At 37.8% G+C, this 23,164-nt stretch overlaps 1 protein-coding gene across 1 annotated transcript in view; it reads right to left on the reverse strand.

Moving 5' to 3' along the window:
• RRM1 (ribonucleotide reductase catalytic subunit M1) overlaps positions 1-23,164 on the reverse strand; it is a gene marked incomplete at both ends in the record, with an annotated part of 38,599 nt that overhangs the window by 8,628 nt on the left and 6,807 nt on the right. The window contains 12 exons of the mRNA XM_084231639.1: positions 1,465-1,686; positions 1,881-2,030; positions 5,023-5,224; positions 5,891-5,970; positions 6,342-6,503; positions 7,498-7,581; positions 9,353-9,494; positions 16,467-16,629; positions 16,882-16,921; positions 18,431-18,490; positions 20,310-20,410; positions 21,445-21,622. Coding sequence (XP_084087765.1) covers positions 1,465-1,686; positions 1,881-2,030; positions 5,023-5,224; positions 5,891-5,970; positions 6,342-6,503; positions 7,498-7,581; positions 9,353-9,494; positions 16,467-16,629; positions 16,882-16,921; positions 18,431-18,490; positions 20,310-20,410; positions 21,445-21,622 — 1,584 coding nt within the window. The remainder of the gene's footprint in view (positions 1-1,464; positions 1,687-1,880; positions 2,031-5,022; positions 5,225-5,890; positions 5,971-6,341; positions 6,504-7,497; positions 7,582-9,352; positions 9,495-16,466; positions 16,630-16,881; positions 16,922-18,430; positions 18,491-20,309; positions 20,411-21,444; positions 21,623-23,164) is intronic.

Below are 23,164 nucleotides of genomic sequence, written 5' to 3' on the forward strand. Positions count from 1 at the left end.
TGACCTCATCTTTCTTGTCTTGATCTGGTCATTGACCTATCAACTCACAAAATACCTATTTTCGAACAACCATACATTGCTAAATATCAGCAAAACTAAAGTAACATCTTATTTTACATGGAAGAGAATCATGCTACTGATAATAAAGGTATTGTGGAAGTCAGAATTCTGAGACAGCTCCCCAGATTCTCACCCCTGAGTTCACTGGCCATGTATAATCTCCTCTTACATAAGATGGGACCAGGGAATATGATGGATGTCACTCTCGAGGGTAAAGGTGATCTCCGGTTCTTATTAGGCTGCAAATCAATTTTAGTTAAGCAAAAGGGGGGTTATCCTGGGTGAACCTAACTTAACAGACAAAAGCTCTTAAAACAGCATCTACATTGAGTCTTTCTCCTCCTTCTATTGGCTTTGAATATATTGAGTTCTGGTGCTTTAAGGAAATGAATTCTGTCAACAACCAGGAGAATTGGAAGAGGATCCTGAACTTCAGATGAGACCATAGCCTCCACCGACACTGTGACAGTGGCCTCGTTAGACCCAGAGAAAAGGACCCAGCTTAGCTGAGCCTGAACCCCTGACCCATGGAAACTGAGATAATGGATGTATGTTGTTTTAATTCATTAAGTTTAGCAACTGAAAACTAATAGCAGTTTTAAGTCACTTTAGCAATGATATTTCTAAATAAGAGAGATTAATATAGAGTATCCTTTTTGTTACAGAAGACAAAAGTACTGTATTTGGTACCTATAACTGGTGTAACAAAGTACTACAAACGTGGTAACTTATCAATAAAATAACAAAAAAATATTCTCTCATACTTCTGGAGACCAGAAGTCACAAGTCAATATTTTGGGAAGACCATACTTCCTCCAAAGGCTCTAGAGGAGATTCTGTTCTTTGCTTCTCCCAGCATCAAGGGCTTTGTGTCTTTTCTGTGTCTCATGTAAGGACAACTGTCATTGGATTTAAGGAACAGCTAGACAGTTCAGGGGAATCTCATCTCAAAATTCTGAATTGCATCTACAAAGTCCCTTTATAAGTCAAATAAGGTAACATTCACTTGCTCCAGGGATTCAAATGTGAACAGTTTTTTGAGGCTATCACTAATTTTACTCTAGGAACTCATAGGCAAAAAGAAATTTCATCGGGCCTCCCCGCTGGCGCAGCGGTTGAGCGCTGGGTTGCGAAGCTGCCCGCGGCCTCTGCGGCGCCGGTTCAATCCCCGGCTGCTCCCCGGCCATCAGAGGAGGGTCCCACATGGCGCGCAGACCTCTCCTGCCGCCCGCTGCTCCCCTCAGCAGTGTACTTCAGTCCTTCTGCCTGCTCTGCTCCCCGCTCTGCCTCTGGTGAATTCTCTCACCCTCCCACGCTTCTGACTGTACCCAGTGCTTGTATAAATAAATAAATTAATTAATTAATTAATAAAAAAAAAAAAAGAAATTTCATCCACATACTTACTCCTTTGCTGACTGGAGAGCCCTCATAGGTCTCATATGGGCCATGCTCCTTGGCAAGGTCACAGCTGGCTTCCAAGGCTCCATAATAAATGGTCTCAAAGATTTGCTTATTCAATAACTGGGCCTCTGGACTCTCAAAAGGATACCTCATCAGAATAAAAGCATCTGCCAGACCTTGTACTCCAATTCCAATGGGGCGATGGCGTATATTTGATAAGTGTGCCTTTAAGCCAACAGATTTAATGAAGAGACATTACTGAACAGCGAAAGTTAACATTCTTCACCAAGTAACACATATACTCAGTTTCTTCACACCATTCCAAAGATAACCATATAAATGATGATCAGCTGGCCATGATAAACTCCCTCTACCTTGGATTTCAATAATTACCAATAAGCAGAGAAATCTATTCATACCTCTGGGACAGGGTAATAATTAATATCAATAATTTTATTTAAGTTTCGGACAATGACTTTGGTGACTTCAGCCAATTTCTTAAAGTCGTATGTGTGTTCTGACGTGACATACATATTCAGGGCCAGGGAAGCCAGGTTACAAACAGCAACCTAGAATACAAAGAAAAAAGGCCAAGAAACACACAATTTTGACTTCTTCCCCCAAGTCAATAACACCATTATACAAGCCCCTAATATTGTTATTAAATTTTTTAAATTATCTTTGACTTCTCTTTCTTCATCATTCACCAATTTATTTCTAAATCTCAATACCTACTCACACATGAGTTATAACATCACCAGTACAGGTAAGGTAGATAATCCTGCGTTCCATACTATGTGGTTCTATTATCAGACATATATCACATTGTGCTGTTTTAATGTACAGCTGCCTCAGTCAGTAGAGACATGCTGTCCAATATAGTAGCCATTACCAATATGCAGCTATTTAATAAATATTAAAGAAAATTTTAAATTTGTCTTCTCAGTTGTACTATTCATATTTCAAGTACTCAATAGTCACCAGACACAGAATATTTTCATTGATGAAGAGTGTGCTTCCAGGGCCTCCCCTGGTGGCACAGGCGGTTGAGCACAGAGCTAAGAAGCTGTCCACACCCTCTGCAGCACGGGTTCGATCCCAGCCAGCTGGCGAGAATCCCACATGGTGCAGCAGACCTCTCCTGTCTCGCCCACTGCTCCCCTCAGCAGTGTATTTCAGTCTGTCTGCCTATTCTGTTCCCGGCTCTGTCTCTGGTGAATCCTCTCCCCTTCCCGTGCATCTGGCTGTACCTCAGTTCTTATATGCATGAATAAATAAATCTTTAGAAAAAAGAAAAAGTTCTTCCAAATAACATGTCTGGTACACCTTCACTGAGATTCTAAAAAAACTTAACAGTAGGGGATACAAGTTTGTGAAATCTAAGAAAGCTCTCCATGTGATCTCCCACTATATTATACTGTGGTAAGCTATTTTCAGACAGGGATCATGTCTTATTTATACTTATATTTTTATGCTAGCACCACATCTGGAATATAGCAAAAGATTAATAACACTGAATGAATACTATTTTTTCCATTTTGATTACGACTATCCCAATCACAACTCTTAACTTCTCTCATCTGAATTCCCCCATGCCCTTTACATCTACTCAACTCAAAAACATGAAGCCAAAGTACCCATTTTTAAAACATAGTTTGAATCACATTAAGTCTAATTAATGCTCAGGAGAAAAATAAGGCAGGTAAAGAAGAGAGTGAGTCCTGGGGATAAAATTGGAAGGGGTACTTTTGAATGGAATTGTCAAGGAAGACCTTACTGAGAATCTCACACATTAACAAAGAAATGGGGAAGAGGTTAGAAAATAAGTCTTGGGACTATCTGGGGTAAGAGTATTTTAACATTCAAAGTAAACAGTAAAAATTCTGAGGCAGAAGTATGCGTGACATGTTTGAGGAACCTCAAGCATATCAGTAAGGGTGAAATAAAATGAGCAAGGAAGAAAGTAATAGTAGATGAGGTGGTGATCCCATATGAGTAGGATACTGTAAGGATATTGCATGGAAATTAATGAAGTACTGAGGACTTTCTATAACATGAATGAGCCTTGGAAATAGGCTAAGTGAAAGAAATCTAACACCAAAGGCAAAATATTTTATCACTCCATTTACATGAAATACCCACAATAGCCAAATCCAGACTGGAAATAAACTAGTGGTTGCTAAGGGAAGGGGAAAGAGGAGAGCAGATAGTGACTGCTAGCGGGTATAAGGTTTTTTTCTGGGGTGATGAAATGTTCCAGAATTAGACAGTAATGACAGTTGCATATCCTTGTCAATATACTGAAGAAAACGAAATTATATGCACTTTAGAAGAATGAATTTTATGGTTTCTTTTTTATACCTCAAATAAAGAAAAGGAAAGAACTCTGAATGGGTTGGAAAGAGCAGAAGAGGAATATTATGCAGAACATAATCTGATTTTTGTTTTTCATGTGAGCCAATGTTACCTCAATTTAAAAAATAAATTTTTAAAATCTTATTTTTGTTTTAAAAATGGTCACTCTAGTTTATACAATATAATCTATCTTTCATAATAGTTACTTGAGTCTGTCATTTTCTTCCAACTAAATTGTAAGTTTCTAGAGGGTAAGGGCTGAGCCATATTCATTTATATTCCCAAAACACCTAATATAGTGTCTTACGCATACCTAGCGCTCAATTTTTTTATCGAATTAAACTGCAACCTTAGCAGTATGCTTAATTAACTTTCCCTTCTTCCCTGAATTTTCATGTGTCACGATTTTAGATTCTAGAATTTGGAATCTTGCTCCTTCTGCTTCATTTCTAGTTACATCCAATGTCCAAGAATCTTGTCATCCAACTACTGCAACAATCTTCTTACAGTAAACTAACCTCTTTTCCTACCAAGCTACTCTATAACCAAAAGCAAGAACTATCCTCAGAAAAAAGCAAAAAGGAGGTTTCTTACCTCTATGACATGCCAGCTTTCAAAACTATACACTTTCCCCCAGTCACAGCCATTTCTCCATATATCAAGCCTTCATGTATTTAACTCCACCAAAACAGTTACTTGACACTGCACAAAATCCATCCCTATCTCTGACCTGACATACAAGCCAAACTTCCCAAATGCAAGGATTTTCCATAAACTTAAAAATTAAGTCTATGTCCCATTTCTAGCCTTGCCTTTCTGTGAATCACCTAAAAGATCCAAGATTGGCATCTTTTCTCACCATTCATTGATAGGACTCTGTGCTTATATACTTTAAACTGAATGAGCATCCTCACACATTTCTGTGCTTGTCCTAAACCACAACTTTTTACTGCTGTTTTTCTCAAGTAAATATTTTTACAATGTTTGTATAAGGAAAAGTTGACAATTTTTGTGTGTGGCTTAGATTAAAAGATATTCAAGGAGTCACCCCTCTTTATAATCTCTTCCTTATAATCTCTATATTACTGCCCTTCTGCTTATAGTAAACTATTCACCCGTATATAGTGAAATTAAGTGAGGGAGTCACACATATTAACTCCCTAGGATTCTTCTCTCAACACTCTTGGCAGAGGTTTTTCTACCTACCTCATCTTTGCTGGTATACTCTACTATTTCTGTGCACAGGTTGCTGCATTTGATTGTTCCCAGGTTCTGCTGATTGCTTTTCCGATTACAGGAATCTTTGTAGAGCATGTATGGTGTACCTGTTTCTGTCTGAGACTCAATGATCGCATACCAGAGCTGCTGAGCTTTTACAACTTTGCGGACACGACCCTGTTTTTCATAACTGAAAAGCAAAGCTAATATTATTTTAATATTCCCTAAGAAAATCTTTACAATAAATAACTTAAAGAAAGACACTAAAATAGAAAATTATGAAAACTCTGAAATGTTTACTAAGTTTTGCTAAGGGAAAAAAATGGAATATAATATTCATTTTAAGCTGCTAAAGCCATAGGGAAAAATCATGAAGCTATAAACTCTTTCAATGCACCCTGTTCCACTTAATCAATAATACCTTTCATAATATAAAGGACCAGAACCTAAAGCAGTCAAATATCCTACAACCGTGCCAGTATTTAATGATCTATTGACATGTGTGTACCAGTTGCTCTTGATTCCTATGTGCAGGCTAAAATATAACTTATTTTATAAAATGTATTATATAACAAAAGAAATAATAATCCTTGCTTTTAGCTTTAGTTTTCAAAAGGATCAATTTTTTAAAAAGTCTACTTATATGTCCCAAAGTGTTAAAAAAGAAGTTAATCCTAAAATTTTGCTGGCAATTCAGAAAAGCAAGCCTGACCAAAATAAAATAATTAACTATACTCTCTTCTAGTTGCTCCTGAAGATTCCTAGAAACCAGCTAATAATTGATGTAGCTCTGAACTTTGGGTCACCCAAATAAGAGAAACATGGCTAAAACATCACTTTCATATTTTTTTTATACCTTTCATACAGCTTCTCAAATTCATCTCCCCAAACTTCATCTAGACCAGGACACTCATTTGGACACATCAAAGACCAGTCCTACAAAGGGAAGAACAGCACCATTCATTAGAAACTTTAAACTATACATACTACACAGGGAACATTGCAAGGAATGAGGTGACGTCATAGATTCTTGGCAATTTGCCATAGAAAGAATTATTTTAGACTCAGAGCTAAATAAACATCTAGTGCTGCCTGTTTGCACATGACTTTTTAAGCATTGAGGTCAGAGAGCACCTACTTTAGAGAATAAAAATCCAAGAAAGCAGAGGAATGGCATCTCTTAACTTGTGAAGAATGCCTTCCATAACAAGATATAGAAGTGGTTTCCTCCTAAGAATGATATAAGATGACAAAAAAGAAAGTTGGTTTGAATTGAGTCATTATCACCAATGGTACCTATCTCTGACCTGATTAGTTTCCACTCGTTTCATGAAGAGATCCGGAATCCAAAGGGCAAAGAAAAGGTCTCTGGCACGTTGTTCTTCTTTCCCTGTATTCTTCTTTAAATCAAGGAACTCAAAGATGTCTAAATGCCAGGGCTCCAAGTAAATAGCAAATGCCCCAGGTCGCTTATGGCAAAGAAGGGAGACAGAAACAAAAAAAACTTCAGATTTTCCAAAGCACTTTTACAGTATCGTCTTTGATCTTCACTATAATTAATGAATTAAATGATACCAATAAAAATACCACAAAAACATAAAATTAGTATTTTCCTTCCAATCGTAGGAGTGAAAATAGCCTCTGACACCAAGAAAATGTGGAAGAAAAGTAACTTGTCCAAAGTGACAAGTGAACTAGTCTATATTGCCTAGTTTCTCTGTCAGCTAGTCAGCTCACTTTATACTCTCTATATATATGTAAAGTCCAAAGAAAACTGTATTAACTTTTGACAGTAAGCTGTGCTCTTATTGAAGGTCAAAAAGGTGGTATATCTTATAAAAGTCCCCACAGATTTGTTTTTTAAGTTCATTAAATGGAAATTTGTAAATTAATAGGTGATAAGTATGTAAGAGATAGGCTGAAGTTGTAAACTATCCTGCCAATAACACTGGGTAAGCAACCCAGTCCTCTGACTTTTACTTTTCCCTCTATAAAATAAGCAGAGTTTTGTCTTTTTAAAGAAAAGCCTAGAACAACTACCATAACCCCATTTCAAGTTTAGGTATCACAACTTTGCTGATAAACTATCATATAAAAAAGCTAACTAAATCAACTGCCAGGAGTCATAGCTAACATATATATATGTGTATGTGTGTGTATATATATATAGGTTGGTGATAAAGATGATTAATGTAAATGCAAAAACATGGGGGTTAACAGAAATGTTTTATATCTAGATTGGTGTGGTGATTACACAACTATACATATTTGTCGAAACCCACCAAACTGTACACTTAAAGCGCATGTATTTTAAAGTAAATTATACCTCATTAAGTTGATTTTAAAAGTGAGGAAGGGGAAGACAGCCAAATAAAAACATACATAATAAACATCTTATTATAAACATATGTGTATAAAGATTTTCAGTTCTGATTTCCAGTACTTTCAAATAATAGAACATACCTTATTTCCACCTTGATCCACGTAGCGAGCTGTGTTGTTATATACTCTCAGCATTGGTACAAGGCCATTGGAATTGCCATTAGTCTGAAAGAGAGACCAGGAATAAAGACATCTGGAGATGAAGGGGAATCAGCAAGGAAAAGAATGAAATGACTTCAGTGAACAATTACTCTCCCACAATCTATGAAGTTTAGCTGCTCTCCATCTCTACCTCTTTGTGCTTTCAAAACATAATGCCCAATATAAAATAAAGAATACATTATAATTACATACAGCTGTTTCACTGCATCGCTAATATTATATTAATATAACATCTCTAATAAGATATTAATATAACAATTACAAGTCAAAAGAATCCAAAATCAGGGTAGCTAAATTTAAACTCCACACCTTCAAAAGGTCATTATATAAAGACATACTTTGGGTAAAGTGAAAACACTACAATGTCTTTTTCCAAAGATCAGGCAACTTATAATAAGAATTATATGCAACAGATAAACCATGACAATAAGTAAGGTACATGGAGATTCTCAGCAATAAATGCAGTCGAGAATGAAGATAAGAAAATATAGATGCCTAAGATAAGAATTTAAAAATAATCCTTCCACCCTGTAACTTTATCACCTGGAGAAAACTATAGCTCTCTCTTGGTACAACAGTATACAATTGTGTACTTTGCTTATGTGCTCCACAGTGTTTAGGTCAAACACAATTAAAAGTGTCACTAAAAATTCACTTTAAGCAAATTAATAACAATCTTCTAAGCCCAAGGCAAGTCTTAAAAAATCAAGATAAGTGAGCAAAGGCTCACCCTACCATGTACAAAAATGCTCTGTATGTCATAGTATCTTGAAACATTACAAAATGGAATAATTTCCTCTGGACTCTCTAACTTTATTCTATAAGGTTAGATATTTTCTTCACATTGCAGATAAGAAAACAATCTCAGAGATGTAAAAAAATTTGTGCTATGCCACACTACTGGTAAGAAGTGGAGATAGGATTTATATTGAAGCTTTACCCAAAATTACTATTTTGACTCCTAAATAGTGAATAATTCCAATCAAAGGGCTGGAATTTACATCATAAAGTACCAATGTTTAAAGCTTCAATCTTGCAAGTTTAAAGCACTATCACATATTAAGTGACTGATCTCTGGAAGTAACTCATTTTTTAAGTCTCAGTTTCCTCACATGTAAAATGAAGACAAAAGTGCCAATACTTAGTTAAGGAGCAAAGCTCTAACCATATGTCTGCAATGATGTTTATCTCATAAGGCTGTCGCATGGAGTAAATGAGTAAATCATGTAAAACTTTAATAACAGGGCCTCCCCGGTGGTGTAGCAAATTGAGTGCAGAACTTTGAAGCTGTCCGCAGCCTCTGCAGCATGGGTTCCATTCCCGGCCAGCCAAGGAGATACTCACATGGCACAGCAGACCTCTCCTGTCTCGCCCACTGCTCCCCTCAGCAGTGTTTTCGGTCATCTGCCTGTTCTGCTCCCCACTCAGTCTCTGGTGAGTTCTCTCACCCTCCCATGCCTCTGGCCTGTACCCCAGTTCTTGTATAAATAAAATAAATCTTAAAAAAAAAACTTTAATAACAGATTTAGTACATAGTAAGCAATCAATAAATGACAGCTAAAATAATAACAAAATCTGAGCTAAAAAGGAACCCAGAGATCATCTAATCTAAATCTCTGAAAATACAGATAAAAATGAAGCCAGAGTGTTGAAATGATTCAGTCCAAGTCACACAGCCAGGTAATGATTGACAGAGATGCAGACCTCCCAAGCTCTAGCATACACCCTCTCGACCATAAGCCGTGACTTTACAAGTCAAACAGCAGACGCTTACCCCAGCAATGTAGCTGCCAGTAGCTCGAATGCAACTCACAGCAACACCAATTCCCCCAGCAGATTTGGAAATCAACGCACATTGCTTTAGAGTGTCATAAATACCTTCAATGCTATCATCTTTCATGCTGAGAAGGAAACAGCTACAAGGGAAAAAAAGAACTCAGCAAGGAAATGAAAAAAAGTAGCCACAAAAATGACTACATAATCCAGACAGTAAATTAGATAAATAAAAATTGGTAGGTGTTCTTAGAAGAAAACAAAACTTTTACTGGATATGACACAATAAAATATCAACATTTTTTTCCACGTATTATTTTAAAATTCACCTCTCTTCTTACCCTATATGCTAAGTCTAGAAGAAAGTCTTATAAGGTCTAAGATTAGTTCCAGACCACAACTGTGTCATTTTCACATTTTCTCATACAAATTTCTAAGCATACATCAGTCTTTCAACCTATAAGAAAAACTAAATATTCATGAAAAATTAACATATCCAATGATCAACTAACTCCATGATACAGCCATCAAAAGGTAGCTCCTTTACAACCCCCTTATCTGTGCTTTTGATCTCATTCTGCTCCCTCCCCTAGGAACCTTACTATACCAATGAATGATCCCTTCACTATCTTAATGTTCAATCCGGCAAATGAATTTATATCATTTTCTATTAAATATTCACATTCAGAAAGACATATTTGTAAAATATACATATTTTGTACTTACCATCTACCTCAAGCAATCAGACACTACAAATATAACCTAATTTAAAATCCCATACCATTCCCAAGCAATTTCTACTTGTTTTGGCTTTTACATATAGTCCACATTTTTAAACTTTCTAGTTGTCTATCTTTCCGCAACTTGCTTTTAACTCAGTATCGTGTAAGTTCCCTTCCTACTGATACACGTAGCCCTGGCTTATTTTCTCTACTATAAGGCACTCCGTTGTATGAATATGCCAATATTTTGTCGATTTGCTTACTGGTAGACAATTATATTACTTTCAATTTATTTGCTATTCTAAACATTGCTACTGTGAAAGTTTATGAAGCTGTCTCCTGTGCTTATGTCTAAGGATTTCTATAGGCTATAAACCTAGAAGGGTAATTGCTGAATCAAAAGATAGACAGGCATATGTTCCACTTTACTAAAATTTCTCCAAAATGGATGGGTAAGTATACTCCATCTAGCAATGCATGCGATTTCTATTCCATTCTTTTGCTTTTTTATTTAACTATGTTTATTTTATATTGTTGTTCACTTTTGTATAATGTTTTATTTCCCCCTCAGATGTAATCGCCATAAAATTCCCACCACAAATCACCTGTGAACCATCATCATAGTCTCTCAGACTCTTTCCTCCTCTTTTTTGACCCTTCTCCTTTTCATCCCCTGCTGTATGTCTTGGATTTATAGTTTGCCTACTAGTTTTGTCTTTTTTTTTCTGACCCCATGTTAGGTTTCTCTATTTTCCTCCTATAAGTGAAACCATCCAATGTTTTTCTTTTTCCTTCTTATTTCACTGAGCATAATCCCTTCCAGCTCCATTCATGTTGCGGCAAATGGCATGAGTTTACCTTGTTGATTGCTGAGTAGTATTCCATTGTGTATAGATAAAGCTTCTTGATCCAGTCATCTGTTTTTGGGCATTTAGGTTGTTTCCGTATCTTAGCTATTGTAAACAGTGCTGCAATAAACACAGGAGTGCCAGTTTCCTTTCTTTCTCTTTTTTATGATTTATTTATGAATACAAGAACTGGAGTATAGGGACTCCCCTGGTGGCGCAGCGGTTGAGCACTGGGCTGCAAAGCTGCCCGCAGCCTCTGCAGTGCCGGTTCCATCCCCGGCCACAGGCGAGGGTCCCACATGGCGCAACAGACCTCTCCTGTCTCGCCCGCTGCTCCCCTCAGCAGTGCATTTCGTCAGTCTGCCTGTTCTGTTCCCCGCTCTGGCTCTGGTGAATTCTCTCACCCTCCCGCGTTTCTGACTATACTCAGTGCTTGTATAAATAAAATAAATCCTAAAAAAAAAAAGAACTGGGGTACAGGCCAGAGGTGTGGGGGGTGAGAGGATTCACCAGAGACAGAGCAGGAAACAGAACAGGCAGATGGACCAAAAACACTGCTGAGGGGAGCAGTGGGCAAGACAGAAGTCTGCCACTCCATGTGGGTATCTCCCTGGCCAACCAGGAACCAAACCCACACTGCAGAGGCTGTGGTCAGCTTCAAAACACTGCACTCAACCTGCTGTGCCACTGGGGAGGCCCTTCATCTTGCTTATTGTCTCCTTTTCTGTACAGAAGCTTTTCAGTTTGATGTAGTTGCAGTTATTTATCTTTCCTTCATTTTTTGCTTCAGGGAATGAATCTTCAAAGATGTTTCTGAAATATATGTCATAGAGTGTTTTGCCTATGTTTTTTTCCACTATACAGTTTAAGGTCTAACATTCAGGTCTTTTATCCATTTTGAGTTGGTCTTTGTGTATGGTAGGAGTCTCCGTGTGCTGCTCGTCTCTCCCCAATATATGCATCTTCACATCCAGGGCCGGGAGAGGTTGGCACAGCCACACTGGCTTCGCACAGCCTCTGATCTGGTATGTGGGCCAAAGAACACTCTCCCATGTGGTTGCTGCTCACCTTTTAGTTGCTGGGCCCTCCCTCTACCTGCCTGGTTCCACTCACAGGGTTGGAGAGAGCTGGCAGGGTTTGCGCAGACTCTAATGCTGTGTGTGGGACAAAGGACACGCTCCCATGTGGTCACTGCTCTCTGTATTGTGCTGGGTCCTCCCTCTACCTATTAGGCTTCAGTCACAGGGGTTGGCACAGCTGCGCTGGGGTTCATGCAGGCTCTGATGCTGTGTGTAGGCTGAAGAGCAACTCTTCTAGGTCATCGCTGTTCACCTTGTAGCTGCTGGGCCCTCCCTCTACCTACCTGGCTTCATTCACAGGGCCAGGCTGGGTCGGTGCTGCCAGCACCTGGATTCATGCACACTGTTGCTGTGTGTGGACAGAAGGGCACTCTCCCACGTGGTCACTGCTCACCTTGTAGCTGCTGGGCCCTCCCTCTACCTGCCTGGCTTCACTCAGAAGGCCAAGCAGGGTCAGCGAGGATGTGCGGTAGGTTCACGCAGGCTTTGATGCTCTGTGTGGGCCAAAGAGCACTCTCCCAGGTGGTTGATGCTCACCGTGGGGCTGCTGTGCCCTCCCTTTACCTGCCTGGTTTTACTCAAAGGGCCAGCCAGGGTCAGCACAGATGCACCATGGTTTGCGCAGTCTCCGATGTTCTGTGGGAGCCGGAGGGCACTCTCCCACGTGATCGTTGCTCTCTGTGGTACAGCTGGGTCCTCCCTCTACTGTTCCACATTCTTAGCATCATTATTAAAAGTTTTAATTTGTTAGGGCAGCCATTGGACACTAATATAAATAGCAAGACCATTTAAAAGAAAAAGCCCTACCAGATTTTTTTTTTAAGATTTATTTATTTATTTATACAAGCACTGGGTACAGTCAGAAGCATGGGAGAGTGAGAGAATTCACCAGAGCCAGAGCAGGGAGCAGAGCAGGCAGAAGGACCGAAGTACACTGCTGAGGGGCGCAGCAGGCGTGGCAGGAGAGGTCTGTGAGCCACGTGGGACCCTTCTCCGGTGGCCGGGGAGCAGCCGGGAATTGAACCAGCGCCGCAGAGGCTGCGGGCAGCTTCGTAACCCAGTGTTCAACCGCTGCGCCACCGGGGAGGCCCCAGCCCTACCAGATTTTAATACTACCATAAAGCCATATATTTTTTTATTTTTAGCTTTAAAATGAGTGTGCATACACACACATATACTCTCTTGACTAAGTCATTTTATTATTTTTAGTAACTCTTCTTTTTTATTAAGGTAACATTGATTTAGCACTCTACATATAATTCAGAAGTATAGGATTACACCCCTTTGGAGTATTACCTCACCACACCTACTACCAAGGTACCCAAAATCTATCATAGTCCTTCAGGCACATTTCCCACCTTGCTCTCCACCACTCACTAACATTCTGGTAGTTTCAATTCTACAGTCTGATTACAAGGGTTGCTACTGGCTTGGTTTTATCTGACCTTTCGTTTTGTTTTTCTGTATTCCACATGAAAGTAAAACCATCTGCTATTTGTCTCACTCTTTCTAATTTATTTCACTTAGCATTACCCCCTCCAGTTCTATCCATGTGTTGCAAATGGCAAGAGTTCATCTTTTTTTATAGTTGAATAGTGTTCCACTGTGTATATGTACCACATCTTTTTCTTTAATTCATTCATTTGTCCTTGGGTACTTCGGGTGCTTCCGTAACTTAGCTATTGTAAATAGTATTGCACTGAACATAAGAGTGTATATATCCCTCTGAATTAGTGTTTTTGCATTCTTTCTATAGAAACCTAAGAGTAGAACTGCTAGATCATATGGTAGATATATTTTTAATATTTTATTTGAGAAACCTCCATACTGTTTTCCATAGGGGCTGAACCAGTCTATATTACCACTAACAGTATATAAACATTCCTTGGTTGAATACAGTGAGTTGTAGACATGACTCTAAGTGCTTCATTTTACATCTAGATAGGAGAATATATATGACTTCAGAGTGGTGAAGGATTTCTTAATACACATATAAGCAAAATAAAGGAAAAAGTGACTACACTAAGAACTCTTGTGAACAGGGCCTCCCTGGTGGCGTATCAGTTGAGCGCCATGCTGCGAAGATGTCCGCAGCCTCTGCAGCACCGGTATGATTCCCCGCCAGCCAGGGAGAACCCCACATGGCACAGCAGACCTCTCCTGCCTCACCCGCTGCTACCCTCAGCAGTGTCTTCAGTCCATCTGCCTATTCTGCTCCCCACTCTAGCTTGGGTGAATTCTCTCGCCTTCCTGCGCTTCTGACCTGTACCCCAGTTCTTGTATAAAATAAATAAATTAAAAAAAAAAAAAAAAAAACTCTTGTGAACAAAAAAGCTTCCGGCTTAGAGAAGATACTTGCAATGTATTTTAACTATGGAGAGATTATAAGAACAAGACACAGGGCTTCCCCTGGTGGCGCAGGCGGTTCAGCGCAGCACTGTGAAGCTGTCCACAGCCTCTGCAGCGCTGGTTCGATCCCGGCCAGCAGGCAAGGGTCCCACATGGCGTGGCAGACCTCTCCTGTCTCACCCGCTGCTCCCCTCAGCAGTGTATTTTGTCAGTCTGCCTGTTCTGTTCCCCGCTCTGTCTCTGGTGAATCCTCTCACCCTCCCGCGCATCTGGCCTGTACCCCAGTTCTTGTATAAATAAATAAATAAAAATCTTATAAAAAAAAAAAGAACAAGACACATACCAAATAAAAACATGGGCAAAGGGCCTCCCTGGTGGCACAGCGGTTGAACGCCGGGCTGCGAAGCTGCCCACAGCCACTGCAGCGCCAGTTCAATCCCAGGCCGCCAGCGAGGGTCCCACATGGCGCGCAGACCTCTTCTGCCGCCCGCTGCTCCCCTCAGCAGTGTATTTCGTCAGTCTGTTCTGCTCCCGGCTCTGGCTCTGGTGAACTCTCTCACCCTCCCGCACTCCTGACTGTACCCAGTGCTTGTATAAATAAATAAATAAATCTTTAAGGGGAAAAAAAAAGGGCAAAGCATGTACAAAAAATAATAAAAGAAACTTGATTAGCCAATAAACATGAGATGATAAACCGCTAATAATTCAGAATATAAAAGTTAGGAGGTATTTCATACCCATTTTATAGCCCTAATTTATTTTCTCTACTGTAAGGCACTCCATTGTACGAATATGCCAATTATATTTGTCAATTTGCTTGTTGATAAGACATTTGTATTATTTCCAATTTATCTGCTAAACAAAATGCTCAGATGTGTATATACATACACTCTCATCTTAGAATTAAAAATAAAAAATACATAACTTTACAGTAGTTTCAAAATGTGGTAGGGCTTTTTCTTCAAAATGGTCTTGCTATTTATATTAGTGTCCTATGGCTACCCTAACAAATTACCACCAACTTGGTAGCTTAAAACAGAAATTAATTCTCACAGATCTGGAGGCCTAAAGTCCAACATCAGTTTCACTGGGCAAAAATCAAGAACACTCCCTTTTCCAGAGGCTCTAGAGGAGAATATATTATGAAAAAGTATTAAATGGCACAAATGTTAGTGCAATGAATTACATTAACATACTTTTGATGTTAGTATATCATTGAATTTCTGGGATAAGCCATCTTGTCATTGTCCTTTTTTTCTTTTATATATTACAGCATGCTTAAAAACTTTGCTCATAAAACTCAGAAACCATCCTTGACCCATATCCAAAATAACTAATTATTTTGTTTCTTAAATATCTCTTGAATCTATCTACTTCTGTCAACCATGATTTTCTTCTCCCTGATCCAAATAACCATAATCTCTTCTACAAACTACTGTAAAATTCCCCTAACTAGTTCTCAGTATCTACTTTCTTTTTAAACAATTTTTTTTTAAAGATTTACTTATCTATTTATACAAGCACTGGGTACAGTCAGAAGCGCGGGAGGGTGAGAGAATTCACCAGAGCAGAACAGGCAGACTGAGGAAATACACTGCGGAGGGGAGCAGCGGGCGGCAGGAGAGGTCTGTCGCGCCATGTGGAACCCTCGCTGGTGGCCGGGGATCAAACCGGCGCTGCAGAGGCTGCGGGCAGCTTCGCAACCCAGTGCTCAACTGCTGCGCCACCAGGGAGGCCCTCTTTTTAAACAATTTTATGAGATAAAATTCACATACCATACACTTCCCCATTTAAGGTATAAAATTAATGGTTTTCAGTATATTGCAACCATTACCACAATCCATTTTTGAAAATTTTATTATCAGTATTTGCCTCCAATTCATTTACTACAATGTGGGAAGAAATCTTTCCAGAATGCAAATTTTATTTGATCAGAGTAGGGGCGATTCAAGGTTTATTAAATTAATTTTTATGTCATGAACTTTTTAAATTAATTTTTATTTATTTATTTATTTTATTAAATTAATTTTTATGTCATGATCTTTCTTCAAGATGAAGTTTATTTCCCTAGCCAATACCATTTCAGAACATTAAAAGTGACTATAAATGATACATACCTAGAAAGTTGGGGGCGGTTGGTACCAGCATTGAAGAGAGTAGGAGAGGCATGGGTAAACCACCTCTCAGAAAGAAGGTTGTATGTTTCAATAGCAGCATCAATATCTTCTTTGTGAATTCCCACAGATACCCTCATCAACATATGTTGTGGTCTTTCGGCCACTAAAGACAGAAAAGCAGTTTTCACATGAAGGAAAATATCAGAAAAACTAGGCTGAGACATATACTTCAGTCAAAAAAGAACAAAAGAAAATTTTAAAAGCTTTATATCAACAAGCTAGATAATTATTTATAAACTAAACCAAACGTTAAACATGTTATTTAGAGTTTAAATAAAATGTTAAAGCTAATAGCGCAAAGCCCTATCTAATAACATAATAAAAAAACACTCACACAAACATGTTCATTTCTCACCTTTTCCATTGATCTTCAACAAATAGGATCGCTCCAGCGTCTAGAAATAGCAAAGTAACCAAAAAACTTCCAGAGCAGTTAAGATAGAGATCATAACATTAATGCAATCAATTTAAATCTTCTCAGTTTTTATGTCATTTTGAATGAAAAGAATAGCACATTTTTCTTACTAGTTTCAATATGGAATATTATCAATAGGCAGTTTCTTTTGGAAAGGATCACATGAAAATTTCTAGGAAAAGTAGCCTTTAAATTAATGTGTATAACATTACATGCAGAAGCTGTGGTATTCGAGGGAGGGAGGGAGAAGCACAGGGAACAGTGGTGATGGTGCACAGGTGAAGGAAATTCTATGGGGACTACACCTGAGGGAGGGGGAAAAAAAGCAAACATTGTTTAAAAATGAACAATGATGTAAAAAATATCTAAAAAAATTAATTAAAAAAAAAGTGGTGGTATCATCATCATTCAACATCATAAAAGTTTATAATTATAAAGTATTTTTTAATAGGTTAGGCACTAATCTAACCAACACATATTCATTTAAACCTCAACAGAATGTTGAAATCATGTAATTATCCCCATTCTAAAGATGAGGAAACCTAGCACAGAGAGATTAAGTAACTTTCTAATAAGAAAGAGAACAGGTGGGGACCCCTAGGCAGCACAAGGTGTTACGTCTCAGCACTATGAAGCTACTGGCAACCACTGCAGCACAAATTCAATCCCCCGCCCAGGAGGTGACCCACATGGCGTAGCAGAACTGTACTGTCTCACCCACTGTCCACCTCAGCAGTATATTTCAGTCAATCCACCTGTTCTGTTCCCCATTCTGTGACTGGTGAATCCTCTGACCACCCCCCACACACACCTCTGGCCTATACCCCAACTCTTGTATGTATAAACAAATAAAACAAATCTTTAAAAAAAAAAAAGAAACAGCAGGTGATCTGACACCAGCAATCAGGTTCTCAATACATACTGTTTATTAACACAAAAGTATCGAGAAAAGCACATGACACAGTAAGAATTGTTGCATCAACAGTGGAATATTATAGAAAACTGGCAAAATATCTGCCTCACTCCTCAGGTAATCCAGAAGTAATACTTGGAATATCTGAAAATTGCAAATGGGTAAATTATCTTAAATCAAATAATTACCACCATTCTATTTTTTTTTAAAGATTTATTTATTTATTTATGCATACAAGAATTGGGGTGGAAGCCAGAAGTGCAAGAGATGAGAGGATTGATTCACCAGAGACAGTGGGGAGCAGAACGGGCACATTTACTGAAATACACTGCTGAGGGGAGGAGTGGGCAAGTCAGAAGAGGTCTGCTGCGCCATGTGGGTTGCTAAGGATTGAACTCGTGCTTAACCCCTGCATCACCAGGGAGGCCCAATTACCACCATTCTAATTGCACTAATTCCCCAGGTCATCCCAACTCCCAACAAAGTATTGCCTTTATATTTCTATCACTAAAACACAAAAACCTATATTTCTTAATTTTAGGAGGAATTCCCACTTATTTAAAACTCATTACTTACCTTAAAGCCAAAGTAATTGTATGAGAAATCTCGGTCATAGATAATGGCAGAATTCAGGCGCTAACAAACATGAAAAAGAATCCATAATTAAGATGATGAGACTTCTCACCAAATCTCCTATCTTTCAGCCCTGAGTCCCCAACTAATATTAACGTAATGATTAGACATGAAGAGATAATGCTAAGTATTACTGCAAAATAGAAATTCATGTCTAATGTTAAGAGAAAAAAGCAGTATGCATACTGAGTGTCCTGATTAGGTTTAAAAACATTGATATTAAAATACTTGAAGGGAACTTGCAAATATAAATTACACATAAATAAAATATAAATTTCCAAATCTTCCCTATAAGTTTATAAAACATCTCTAATTAAAGAGGGAAAGAATATGAACATAAAAGGGACTATATTATCATCTTTAAACCTGCTTTTAAATTAACTGCTGATCCAAAAGTATTAGTACCACATACTTAGTAATACATATTTTTATTTTAAAAATTACACCATTTTAAACTGCATATAACAATATATATGACAATGAGAAAATAGGATTACATTCATTTTTAAGTCTCAAAATTCATGGTCCCTTTAACAGGTTTTAAACAAAGTACCATTGTGACAATAAAATTTTATATCAGAACAAGCCATTGTTATAAAGTCAGTTTTTCAAAATCCTAACAGTGCTCCTACTTAATGATCCATGATCAAAGGCTAGAAAAATCTATATAAAATCCTTTCTCTTAAATTTTTGACACTATCTTTGTTGCCAAAGACAGGCAGGGGTCTAGTATGAATAATGGAGAAATGAAATATTTGATTATCAATATTTATTTTCAGATATAGGTTTTTGCTGATGTTTTATTTTATTTATTTATTTTTTTAATTTTCTAGAGGCATGTCTTATTTATTTATCTATTTGTTTGTTTGTTTGTTTGGTTTATACATGCACTGGGTACAGTCAGAAGCCGGGAGGGTGAGAGAATTCACCAGAGCCAGAGCAGGGAGCAGAACAGGCAGAAGGACCGAAGTACACTGCTGAGGGGAGCAGCGGGCGGCAGGAGAGGTCTGCGCGCCATGTGGGACCCTCCTCCGGTGGCCGGGGAGCAGCCAGGGATCGAACCGGCGCCGCAGAGGCCGCGGGCAGCTTCGCAACCCAGCGCTCAACCACTGCGCCACCTGGGAGGCCCTTTATTTTATATTTTAACCTGTCTTCAAGATCACACATGTGAATAATACATAACTGGTTTTTGTCTCTTTAACATCAGACACATGTTCAGAGAGACAAATAATCATTCTATTACCCAAAGTTAAAACTGTCCAGATATTCATGGTAAATAAACCCTCCAACTGGAAAAGAGCTGGATGGACCCAAACATCCTAACCCTTCCCTCTTCTGGGATCTAGTCAAAATTATCTAGTAAATAATTTTAAAGTTGCTGAGCGAGACCTTTCAAAATTTTACCTGAGCAACCTTTCTGGGAGTAAATTTGGTTGTGTCTACTAAAATTGTGAATGCATATCCTCTTTGGCCCAGCAACTGCACTTAAGGAATTTATCTGACCAATATAATCATTAATAAACAAAATACGTACCATACAAAGATAGTCACTGCAGTAAAAAATGAAAAACAAATATCTATCACTAAAGAAATTTTCACATATATGTACAAAGACACAAACATATCACTAAAAGTACACACATACATATTATAGAATAGCTCTAGAAAATACATTTGAAATAAGATGTTGCTTCTAGAGAAGAAAATTAGGATTCAAAGAAGAAACAATTATCTTTATCTTTTGCAGTGTTTAAATTTCTAAAATGCGTATCGCTTTAAAATAGAAATTAAAAAGTTTTCACCAGAAAAGCATTATACTTACATCTTTATAGGCCAAAACGATATCCAGTGTTGACTTGGCCACCATAGGAGAATGTTTGCCATTATGTGGATTTATGTAATTGTACAGGTCTTCCATTACATCTAAAAAGATTTTCAAAAGTCAAAATAATTTTACAGCTAATTCAATATTTAAGTTATAGTTTAAAACAGCAGTTCTCAACCCTTTTTCCTCCTAACCCACTTCAGTACCTAGCATAGAAAGTGCTGAGTAAACATACAAGGAAACAATCTTCAGAGTTAGTGGCCAAACACTCTTGAAGTATGAAAAAGATTCTGATACCCAATTCCATTAAGAATTACTGATTGAAAATAAAATAAATTATAATCTCAGAGTTGTTTTTTTTTACCCTAAAGGAATAGAACGTCAACTTAAAATTCAGATTATTTGAACCAACCATTTCATCTCTACAAATACACTTTGAGTAAACCCTTTCATTTTGATCTTCAAGACACCATAATAGTACAAGGTTCTCTGCATTTACATATAAAAGTCACACATATAAACATACACAATGCTAGTGTTTTGATTAGGATCCACTTGAATCTGCAGATCAATTATGGAAGAACTGATATCTATCCAATAAATCCATTAAAGAGAAAGGTATAATATTTGAAAATATAACATAATAGATGTAGAATTGTGAGCCAAAAGATTCCTAACCTCAGTATACCTGTTGACTTAACACCTGTTATACACCCAAAAAATTATTTTACCTTCTATTGCCTCCATTCCCTGAGCTATAAAACAGAAATGATGGAATGAAGTGTTTGATGATAGTGACAAAAGAATAACATATTGTTTCATCCATAATTGTCAATATTCACTTTCCAACCATACCACCACCAACCGCCTAATCATGGGCTTCCAAAAAAAAAAAAAAACAACCCGGAATAGAAAGGATAAAGAAAAGGATTCCTTTTTGCTGACTCTTCCACTCGGGTCAGCAGCATGGAGAAACAGGAAGTTCTACTCCCCTCTCTACCACAAACGTGCACATTTTGCTTTTTTAAAACAAGATATAACTTTTCTTTTGACATTCAAGGTTTCTTTCTAGTACCCTTATAAATTTTCTTAGAATACCAAATTTTTTGCTAACTTTTTCATCTAGACTCACCACTGAACACTTTCTTTGTTTCTTTGTGCAAGTTAGAGACAGCAATCCTTGCTGCCAGGATGGCATAGTCAGGATGCTTAGTAGTCAATGTCGCAGCTGTTTCTGCAGCCAAAGTATCTAGTTCCACAGTGGTGACCCCACTGTATAAGCCCTGGATTACTTTCATGGTGATCTGAGCCTAAAATACAAAACCAACAATTACTTAAGCCTTCCCAAGAACCAACAGCTTCCTTAAAACAGCAAAAAAGAAAACAATTCAATTCATATCAAAATAAAAACTTCCTTCCCTGAAAAATAATCGTTTAGAATAGTGGGCTGTGGGAAACTTAATAAGATTCATAAACCAACAAAGCTGCCAGAAAATAAAAACATGCAACATATACAAAGAGGTGTCACTAAAAACAAAAAAACAAACAACAACAAAAAAAAAAAAAAAAAAAAAACTAAGTAGAGCTTTTACAGAGATGAATAGTCTCACAGGGAAATAGCTGAAAAGAGACCAATGATTCCGTAAGTATTTCCCCATCCCCATCTTTCATTTAAAATCTCCCTATGTGATCAGGGTTTGAGCTACATTCTTACCCATTCTCCCCCAATTCTACCAAAGAAAGAGTATAGGAAAGCAAATGAACCAAGCTTTAATCATTCCAATTAAAGAAATAAAGATATAAATTAGGACTGGGGTTGAGTTATCAAATAATTTAATGACTACTCTTTCTTTAGCAGTTCACAAATTACAAAGAGTCCCAAGTTTCATAATCTTCTCTGACAATTCAATTGCCTTGGGTATTACTGTTATCACAGTATTATATGAGGACCCTAAGATTAAGGTTACTGGGACTTGTCCAAGGTTATTAAGTCTTCTGGCTCCAAATCCCACTCAAATTCACTGCATTTTTAAAACCATACTGCAAGAGATTTCCCACTCTAAAGCACACAATACATGTTATTACCATGCATTTTTCAGAAAAAAACAAATTCTAAGTTGTGTATATGTGTGTAAGAAAACAGCTTAATCCAACAGAAAATAAATGCATTTCCCAGGTGACCAAACTATGCCCCTCTCAAAAAAAGTTTGTGTATAATTACCAGCTTACAATCTATTCTAATTACATTATACCTACGCCCAAGTTGCTCTGATCACTTTCTTCTGAGATCTAGCCAATCAATTATGTTCTGTAAAATAGCAATGATGTCTTCTCAATAGTTTCTGGTGTTACATGACAAGTAACCAGACTCAGGATAAAAAAAATCTATGCCCCAACTGCGCATACAGTTATACAGAATACAGTCTTTTTCAACTATTGATACATCTACCCCAGGAAGCGTGAGTCTGTTCCAGCATCCTTAATCTCTGAAATGTAGTATTACATGAGGTAATAAAACATCTAGGAGGCAAGAAGCTTAAATTCTTCTCCTTACATATGCCCACTAACTTGTAAAGGTCACTTCCCTTCTCACTCTAGAACTTCCTTATCTATAAAACAAATAAGATGAAATGGGATGATCTTTCAACCTAGGTTCATTCCAACGCAAACATTCTATCATTCAAATTATTGTCTAGAAATCCTAAATGTAAGAGAAATTATAATAAACATATCTTCTAGTTCTATGAAATTGTTTTCTTTTGAGCATTTTGGTGGATTCAATATTTATTAAGCTTTAATTAAAAACTGTCAAGCACTGGGCCTCCCTTGTGGCGCAAGAGGTTAAGACACAA

This window comes from Talpa europaea, assembly GCF_964194135.1.
Source record: "Talpa europaea genome assembly, chromosome: 1".
Classification (NCBI taxonomy): domain Eukaryota; kingdom Metazoa; phylum Chordata; class Mammalia; order Eulipotyphla; family Talpidae; genus Talpa; species Talpa europaea.